The sequence below is a fragment of the Benincasa hispida genome, chromosome 10 (genome assembly GCF_009727055.1).
Source record: "Benincasa hispida cultivar B227 chromosome 10, ASM972705v1, whole genome shotgun sequence".
NCBI lineage: Eukaryota > Viridiplantae > Streptophyta > Magnoliopsida > Cucurbitales > Cucurbitaceae > Benincasa > Benincasa hispida.
The window spans coordinates 903,424-912,991 of NC_052358.1; the positions used below are offsets into that span (position 1 = coordinate 903,424).

The 9,568-nt window shown below is 34.3% G+C and overlaps 2 protein-coding genes across 2 annotated transcripts; both read right to left on the reverse strand.

The window, feature by feature from the left end:
• Window positions 1-1,610: 1,610 nt before the first annotated feature.
• Window positions 1,611-2,671, reverse strand: LOC120087813. The gene has a single exon (XM_039044724.1). It carries the CDS (start codon window positions 2,324-2,326, stop codon window positions 1,775-1,777), a length of 552 nt encoding a protein of 183 aa, XP_038900652.1. The 5' UTR covers window positions 2,327-2,671; the 3' UTR covers window positions 1,611-1,774.
• Window positions 2,672-3,750: 1,079 nt separating this feature from the next.
• LOC120087781 (protein SUPPRESSOR OF K(+) TRANSPORT GROWTH DEFECT 1) lies at window positions 3,751-9,568 on the reverse strand. Its single transcript, XM_039044677.1, has 9 exons — window positions 9,407-9,568; window positions 8,610-9,302; window positions 8,250-8,355; window positions 6,670-6,868; window positions 5,401-5,469; window positions 5,243-5,317; window positions 5,042-5,140; window positions 4,780-4,935; window positions 3,751-4,075 (listed from the first exon to the last, which is right to left on the reverse strand). The coding sequence occupies exons 2-9, from the start codon at window positions 9,079-9,081 to the stop codon at window positions 3,950-3,952; spliced, it is 1,302 nt and encodes a 433-aa protein (XP_038900605.1). The 5' UTR covers window positions 9,082-9,302; window positions 9,407-9,568; the 3' UTR covers window positions 3,751-3,949.

The following is a 9,568-nucleotide window of genomic DNA, read 5'->3' on the forward strand; positions in this document are numbered from 1 at the left end:
AACGAGTATTCAGAAAGCGTGTTATTTTTTAAATGTGAAAAGTAAAAAAGGTTATTTTGGACAATTTCTCATTTTCAATGGTAGAGGATTTTTTTTTTTTAAGATTATTTTTCTCTTTCTATTTGGCTCTTTAATTTTAGCCTGTTATAAAAGATTTTGAAATTTTAATTACTACCCGAATCAATATACCTGAAAATAAATAATTTTTTGAACCTTCTGATATAATGATATAGTAGAAGTTCGTATAGAAATTAGATAACAATAAAAAGACAATCATATGACAATGTTAGAAACTAAGATTAGACACTACTAATTATGCGACAAAAAATAGAGGTAATAAGATGTCAATCAAATAGCAATATAAAAAACTACTAAATTGAGATTAAAAAAAAATAGAACATAATCAGATGAGAATCAAAAGGAAATCAGATGGCAACATCAAACACTACTAACTAATTGACAAAAAAAATATAAGGTAATAAAAAAGGGTGAAATATGTAAAAGTAAAAGAGAAGAAGAATTAATGCTCAAGTAATTGAAAGTAAAATAAAACTCAAATAATAATTGATATAAACAGTAATTAGTATCAAATAGTAATCAAATAGCAACAGATAACAATATGTATCATTAGCAATCGTATAACAATCAATATCAAATAAAAATCAGATAGATCACATAACTATCAAATAACAATTAAATTTCATACAGTCAGTGGAGGCATTTTTTACTTTTCAATTTTAATGCCTCATTTAAATTGGACTGGACTGATTGATTTTGCTGTTTTTGCAAATTTTATATTGTGTGGATATGAATCTAATTTTTATGATTTATTTTGGCTAGCCCTTTTAAAAATGAGTTATAAATGTTACTATTTACGAGAAAAAAAAGTTACATAAATGTAAATAGAGAGGAGTTTTTTTTTTTTTTTTTTTTTTTTTTTTTTTTTTTGTATGTGAGGGTTAAGTTAGAAGAATAAATCCACAATAGCGTAGTTCAATTGACATAGTACTTGTACTATCAACTTCGAGGTGTGAGCTCCTCATCCCAAACTTTAATTACAATACCTTTTCAGAAAAAAAAAAATCAATCAATCAATCAATTCAGTCTAAATATTTCAAAATTATACCATCAAGTTCACTATTTATGAAACAGTTCAATGGTTAATCGATGTTTCCCCCGAATTATGGTTGACATATTTTAAAATTAAAATATAATAGTTGTTTTTTGTCTTTTATATCTAAAATCTTAACTCCTTTTCTCTCTCTCTCTCTCTCCCTCTCTCTTTTTTAATTCTTTAAAATCACTTAGACTAAATTGAAGTTTTAACTACCAAGACCAAAAGTTTGCCCAAACCACTTGAACCACGTTTATAAATTATCCATTTTAAAAAAACAAACACACACTGACAAAGTAGACAAATAAAAGTATAACATATGATTGAACCTTAATCCATTTCTTTCCACTACTATAATAACCAAAGTCCACATTAGACAGCAATTTGTTACTCAGAACATTAGTAATTTCTTAGAGGGTGATATGCTCAAATCCCAAACAATAGTCAATCAATTAATTAAATGGTATTTCATCAAAGCCTAATGTTTAAATAAAAATGGAAGAAAATTTATGATTTTTCATTCAATCGATCAATTCTATTCCCACAACTAACCAAAAACATGAGGAAAATGATACTTAATTTAGCATAATAAAACAGGGGAGTATGATTATGAATTTGTGTACCAAAAATCCATTAATATCATAAAAAAAAGCTAATTGATTAAGTAAGAAAGAGCTCAAGTTGAGAAGTGTTTTCCTGATCAAGGACATCAAGGAAGACGGGATCAACGGTCAGATGGCTGTCCACGTGGACCTTGAATTTGTGACTCCACCACAGCACTTTGGCAAAACCCCCAATGTCCACACTCGCATCCAGAATCATCTCTCGCTTAGCCACGTCGGAGATGAACCGGCTGCCGTGGTGGGCCAATTTCAGGCCATCGAGCCGGGCCGGAAGTCGGAGGACCTGACAGGATCGGGGCTGCTGCGAACCGGCATCGACCTGGGCCGACCCCAGGAGGGAACCGTCGTAGAAAATGGACATGGCGGTGGAGGAGTAATGGATGGGAGCTACGTTGGGGTTGGTGACGTGGACGGTCAGGATGAGCTCGGCGTCCACCACCGGTGGCTTCAGCTTGAAGGAAGTGAATTTTATTGAGATCAGGTGGAAGGTGGGGTCCTTGGGCTTCGCGGAAACTATCGCCGTCGCTGCAATTGCCGACGCCGCTCCGACTAGGGCGGAGCTCCAGCTCCAGTTACGCTTTTTCCCCATATTCTTTGCCGGAGGAAGGAAGGTGGAATAGGTAGGTGAGGGATTTACCGAGACTTTGAGAAAGTAAAGTTAAAGGAATTGAAGGAAATGGAAAGATAGCTGTGGAGACAGAGTGGGAATACCAAATGACGGTAATAGCCCCACTATGGACAGAAGAGATCATGGTCGGAGGAGGGTAGAATTGGAAAAGAGGAATTATGTTGAATTGGGAATGGAACTCAATTGACGGATTGCGACCAAGGAGATCGCGTGGCCGACTGAAGCCACTGTTTGGAAGGACGACGGTCACCGACGATATTAATCATTTATAAGGCTGCATTAACTTTAATTTTAATTTTTCTTCTTTTTTTCCCCTTCTTATTATTATAAAATGAAAGAACTCGTTTCCTTTTTGAATTAGTATATATTATTGATGGGGATGGAAAGTTTAATTTGGCAGAAGTTGAATTACTACACAACAATTCAAAATTTTTGGAATTTTAACATGTGAAATCATTGATGTGCAATTATAAGTTTCTAACAACCTTACAAACTGTCCGATTCCTAGATTCCAAACAATAATTACCGTCCCAAAAATTAATAATGCATTAGAACCAAACATTAAATATAGATGTTGATATCGATATCAAGATTTCAATTTTACAGATATACCGATAAAATATCGATATCGAATATTTTTATAAATAAAAAAAAAATAGAAATTTATTTAGATTAATAATTAAGTTATTTTTATTCTCAAACGTAATTCTATTCATATTAGATTAAATATGAGATGAAACACTTTATTTTACATGTATATAGACAATTCAACCTAACAACAAATATTTTCATTTTGGTTAGAACTTAGCAACTTAGAGGACATTATCGTACAAGTGGCCATTTCTGTTAAACAAGTAATTTAATTAGTTTTATGGACAAACTCTCAAAAAGAGGTTTGAAAGTGGCTATTTCATCCCTAGGAGACACGTGAATAGACATTTCAATCTATAACACAACAAAATAATGTGTTAAGATCTCGTTTGACTTTATTATTGAAAAATGAAATCTATTTCCTCTATAAAATTTGCATGAATCCTTAGCCAAATCTCAAAAACAAAACTACCTTTTTAATCTATAAATTTTGGCTTAGTTTTTCAAAATATTGGTAAAAATCAGCTAACAATACAAAAGACTTTAGAGATGAAACGATCGGTTACATAATTTTCAAAAAGTAATTCAAATGATTACCAAAATGGAAGCTTAAAAATTCACATTCTACAGAAGCAAACTGGGATTCTCCATCATATCGCAGTAAATATCCTGTATAACAAAACACTTTCTGGAAATAATGTTTTACGCACCAAATTAAGTACCTAAATGCTAAGAATAACATTAGCAAGCACCATTAGTTATTTCAAATTTTTTGTAACTATACTATACACAAATTGGAGGCATGAAATTTGAGAAAGGTCAGATTTCAATGTTTCTGCTCAATACAAAATGTGCATATTGGCTTCTCCTTCAATGGACAATTGAAAAATATATAAATTTGTTGAGCTGGAACAAATAAATAAAATACAACTCTGATGGGTTGTACGCAATAGTGACAATCAAGATAGACTCGATATAAATATAACAAACTCGTCAACCTTCCTCTCCAAACTCTTTTGTAAACCTTTCATGAATTTCCAGATCAGATTTACTCACAGTAGGCCTTTGTCTAGCTAGTACCTTGTCAAAGTCTGTTCTTGTAATTGGAGGAGGAAGAATCTGCACCAAAACACACAAATGTTTAGCGAGATAATAGCAAGCCTTAAACAAGGGTAAGTTTCTTACTTCCATATCATGTAAGGACTAAAGAATGGAATAAACAGACTACAAAACTTCCATCTATCAACCACTGACTAAGTCAAAATATTATTAGAAAGCATTCCCTGATCAAATAATAAATCTTCTCCAACATGTAGGGGTATATACATGTATCTATAGAGACTTCATTTTTGGACAATGCATAAAATGTTTATTTTTAGAAAATGAAAAATAAAAAATGAAATCATATAAACGGCTCTATACATGTATCTTCTCCAACATGTAGGGGTATATACATGTATCTATAGAGACTTCATTTTTGGACAATGCATAAAATGTTTATTTTTAGAAAATGAAAAATATGAAATCATATAAACGGCTCTAAAGTTCAAGATGAACAGATCCCTAGTTTGTTTGTTCAATCAGGCATCATTGGTCATCACCATTGTGCTATTGACAACGTGGCATCCAACCAAAAACAATGCATAAAATGTTAAAATATAATAGTCTGTATTATCATATCTGCAAGCTTGTCACTTCATTAAAGTTGCGAGTAACTATCTGGTAATAAGCAGCCACAAGGACCACAAGGAATACCCGTACTGCATGTCAGATATCAAAATTTTAATCCAAAAATTCATCTAGGATGGTGAGACACGATGTACCTTTGAGGCGAGTCCTTTGGCTGCCAACTCTTGCATGGTAATTTGGACAGCACCTTGTTGTTTTGGTCCACAAGGTACCCACATACCATCAGGAGTCTTAATGAAGAACATAGCGTCTTGAGTTTTACGAACAGGTTCAAAGAGCACATCTTTCACCTGCAAATTCCAAGGAGTCCATGAACTACCTTCTGACTAATCTCTGATAAAGATTCAAGGCACCAATTAAAGATTTCAGTTCATCCAACTAATATTACACACTTACACAAACTGAAATATCTGAACCCGAGAAACCATCTGTCCTGCGTGCTAAGCTTTCAAAATCTGCTTCCGTTAAATTATGTGGTGTATCCCCCAGATGCACCTATTTAAATAGGTCTAGGAATATTAGCAAAGTTCATTCCAAACCAAAAGGAAAAAAAAAACTTGCTTTTAACAGGAGAAAATAAAATATAATTCCCAGAACTTTGAACATATGCTGTCTAGCTTTCAAATCAGGAAGAGGAATGTATATCCGCTTGTCAAACCGTCGACGAATGGCCTGTAAACAACACTTATTGGTCAAATATGCATTAAACTTCCGTAATCCATTACATGATGTGGAAACAGAATTTTCCTCTTCACCTGATCCAAAGCATAGGGAGTGTTTGTTGCAGCAAGAACAAGAACCTTTTGATCATTGTGTCCTACACCCTATTAATGCAAGAGATATATACTTCAGTTTTCAAATAATATTAATAACAAATGAGGTAAAATAAGACAATATCCGTGGAGCTTGTTTTGAAACCATTTCTAAATCAGTTTTCTGTTTTTCTGAAATGAAATCAAATAAAAACATATTTGGATTTGGATAACTATTTTTCAATTATGTTTTTCATTTTTGGTTCTCTTTGCTCTCATGGATGAACTATTTTTTAAATGAAGTGAAGTTGTTCCTTCTTATGCAATCACACATTCGTGAATAGTGATTTTGATAGAACTAATACCATTATTAAAAATAGTTTAAATACAAGCTTCCAAACAAACAGCCATCCTTAAATTCTGATTGTTTGAGGGAAAGGAAAAACATAATACATAACCAAAAAAAATATAACCCTCCAAAGGTCCAAATAATTTACTTCCCCTTTCCCTAATCTATTCCTGAAGCAAATCACATGGTAATCTTGTCCAAAATAAAATAATAGACAATAAACTATTGCTGAGTTAGTGACACATGAATAGATTATTTAATTGTAATTAGAAATTAAACTATCTTTTCATCGAGCAAATTTAACCACGCATCAAAATTCATCTGAAAAATTATTCAACATGGAGATTGTATGCAAGGAAACAGAAAGCAACAACAACAACAACAGGAACAAATGGCATGCACCAAACATGTGGAACAGACATTAAGGGTTGGAAACGGTAAAAAATAATAAGAGAAAATGCTAATGAGTTCAGACCCCTCGGCGTCAGGGTTGCTCATCCAGGTCCCCATCTTTGCCCATAGCCCAACTACCAGATTTTAAAACGTGAACGAGGTAGCAAACCCGATACACATGGGAAAGTTAGAAAATTTAGGATATTGACAAGATATGAAACAAACCAGATATTCTAAAGCCTAAAATTTAAGCAGTGAAAACCCAGATAGATGGGCAGAATCACAGAAACAAGTAAGTGAATTCTTAAGTCTTACCTATTACAGAACTCTTTAGAAATAATTTAAGTCAACTTTCAATTGGCTAGAAAACACTTGGACATAGGTCAGCAGCAAGTAAGGACACATTTTCTAAAAATGAGCATTCTCAAGACAATGGAATGGGCAAAGGATGCAAAAGATAATAATAATAATCAACATCCCTCCTTTAATACACAAAATACTCACGCTGTTACTCTAGAAACAAACAATACCTGCATCTGCACAAGAAGTTCAGTCTTAATGCGTCTTGAAGCTTCACTTTCATTACCTTCACCTCGTTGACCACACAATGAATCTATTTCATCAATAAAGATGATAGACGGAGCACTATCACGAGCCATTTGAAAAAGATTTGAAACTAGCTTCTCACTTTCACCCATCCATTTCGAGACAAGGTCCGAAGAAGAAATGCTATAAGCAGAAAATGGAGGGGGAGAAAAATCAATTTAAAACAAGAGGTAGAGAACCAGTAAATAGCTGAGATTAGTGATAACTAAAAACACTTTCAAATAACTGCCAAAGATGTGCTATGTGGTGTGTGTATGCCCTGCAATTAGACAGAATGGAAATGAAAGCAAAGAAAATGGTCACCAAAAGTTGTTTTGGTATCCATCCCTTTATTTTTTACAACCATAAGTTGGATTCTATCTTGTAAGATATTTTTGTTTTTGTATTCCCCACTTTATATCCACTTGAAGCTATTCAATGAGTTCAAAATGTGCATAGCCATCAAAGGTATTTGAACTGTATTTCAATAAAATAAATCATTAAACAGGTAGCTTATTGTAGTCCTCAAGATTTTTAAAGCCAAAAACCATAATATGCTCGTGAAGCAAGTAAATAATGGAAGATCACAACAATCCACATCATTCCTATTTCAATGTCTCACAGGCCACGCTAAGAAAAGGCAAATATAAGCTTTTTAATATAAAAATTGTAGAAGAAAATGTTCAAGTCCATTTCAAGTGCATTTGTTGTCCTTTGGTTATCAAGAGCAAAAGAAAGGGTAGGTTCTACCACTTAAAATTTGACACAGATGCATCTTCTGCATTAAATTTGCTAACTGGCCAAACCCTTTATATTAAACTTCCTACTTCCGTACTTACCACCTTTACCTTCAGTCAAATGTTCCTCTTGAGTTTCCTGCCAAGCAAACGGATTCTCCAATCTAACAGTCTCAAACTCTCAAGAATTATCAACAAGAATCTCCATATTACTCAACTATACAAGGGATCCCATAAAAAGAAGATTAAAGCTCACTAATTCAATAATTAATAAATGAACAAAATAAAACTAAAGAATTACAATAATTACAACAAATTACATTATATAAACAAAACCGATGAAGAAGACCTAGGAAACCTACCTTTTTTTTTTTTTTTTTTTGATAAGAGGATCTAGGAAACCTACCATAATGCATTCTAGCAGCACATCCTATTTTAAGGATAAATTCTTGAGATATTGTTGAACAGAACATTTAGAAAATGAAATTCCCCACAGCTAAATCTGTCACTAATCCCTAAGATCCTCAACTGTAATGCATGAAAGATATTTAATAAGAGACGTCACTTTAAAATGATATTGTTCATACTAGCTGCACGTTTTCAAAAGCGAACATAAAGCAGCACAAAGTTCATATATTTTGTTGATGGCATAAAAATAGCTACATTAGAATTCTAGGGTTGTAAGTGGCTCACACAGTCGTATTAACAGCTAGGACAGTGAAGAAATATATAGCGACTACACAAATCACAGAAGACAAGTTCATATGCTCAAACCTCGGGACCATTACCTGAAAAATGTTGAGTCAGCCTCCGTTGCAACAGCCTTTGCCAAATATGATTTTCCAGTTCCAGGAGGCCCATATAACAAGAAAGCTCGCCACGGTCGCCTCTTGCCTAAATAAAGGCAACTGATTATCTTTGACATGACTTTAATTAAAAAGCAAGTTGGAAATGAGAATACAATATCCGACAAGTTTATCATATGTCCAATTGAGTCATTAATCCAAGCAATTAATTAGGATGAGATTCACCATTATAATTAAACTAGAAGATTTCAATCCAGCATAATTGTAATCACGTCAAATCAAACTCAAAAAGAAAATCGCAGCTAGAAGAACAATATGCTAGTAGATAAAAATGGAACTAACCAGTAAAGAATTGTGGGAACTTAACAGGCAATATTACCGCCTCTTGCAATGCCTGCTTGGCGCTCTCCAATCCAGCAACATCGTTCCACTTGACATCCGGCTTCTCCCTTATGATTGCCGAATTAAGACCAGCCCGTAACTTGGCCTGTTCTGGATCCTCTCCATCCCCTCCTTCTCCATCCTTAGGTTTCGTCTTGGGCTTAGTTGCAACGGCTGCATCCCCATTGGAAGCTGGACCAGGACCGCCGTCATCGAGAACCGCCCGTATCTCCTCGGCACGGCGCAAATACTCGGTGAATTTCTGGGTAATAGCTTCCTTGATCTTGGGATTCTTTTCATACTTCAAATGAGTTTTGAAGTACTCCAAAGCGTTCATATACAGGGGAAAGGCTTTCGCGTAATTGCCAGCATTATCTTCTTGTACCGCCTGCTTCACGAACTCAATAGCTTGCTCCTTGAAATTGCTATACATCTCTTGAATAACTCCAACCAAATTTCATAGATAGACTAAAACCACGACGCGATCCAAAAACAAAAACCCTAGAACATCGATCTTTGACTATCTCAAAGCATGCAAAACAATTGAAATCTTAGATTTCTTCAAGTGATGGATTTCTCGTGAAGCATACAACGTTAGCCCTTGTTTGGAAACACTGGATTTTGATGGATTTCAAATCCCTTGATTTGAAATCACTTTTGAAGTTTGGAATGAATATAAAAAAAAAAAAAAAAAAAGGATTTCAAAATCAAAATTATCAGAAATATTGCTTCGATCAAAAGAAAATTTCTGACGTTACCCCTTGGCGTGGCGGTGCGTGGCTGCCGCAGGGAGGAGAAAGAAACCTGGGTGGTTGGCGATGTGGAGCTGGACGTCGATGGGAGAGACGGGAGAAATAGAGAATAATTGAAAGAGGTGGAGAAAGAAGAAAGCCACGGCCACGGGCCCAGGGTTATTTTTC

Bases quoted from the DNA above. Each gene is read 5' to 3' on its own strand.
- LOC120087813 (XM_039044724.1), bottom strand. From the start codon at position 2,326: ATGGGGAAAAAGCGTAACTGGAGCTGGAGCTCCGCCCTAGTCGGAGCG.
- LOC120087781 (XM_039044677.1), bottom strand. From the start codon at position 9,081: ATGTATAGCAATTTCAAGGAGCAAGCTATTGAGTTCGTGAAGCAGGCG. The intron at 5,318-5,400 runs GTGAAGAGGAAA...TGTTGTTTACAG, and splicing joins CTCCCTATGCTTTGGATCAG to GCCATTCGTCGACGGTTTGA. The intron at 5,141-5,242 runs GTTCTGGGAATT...CTATTTAAATAG, and splicing joins CTAGACAGCATATGTTCAAA to GTGCATCTGGGGGATACACC.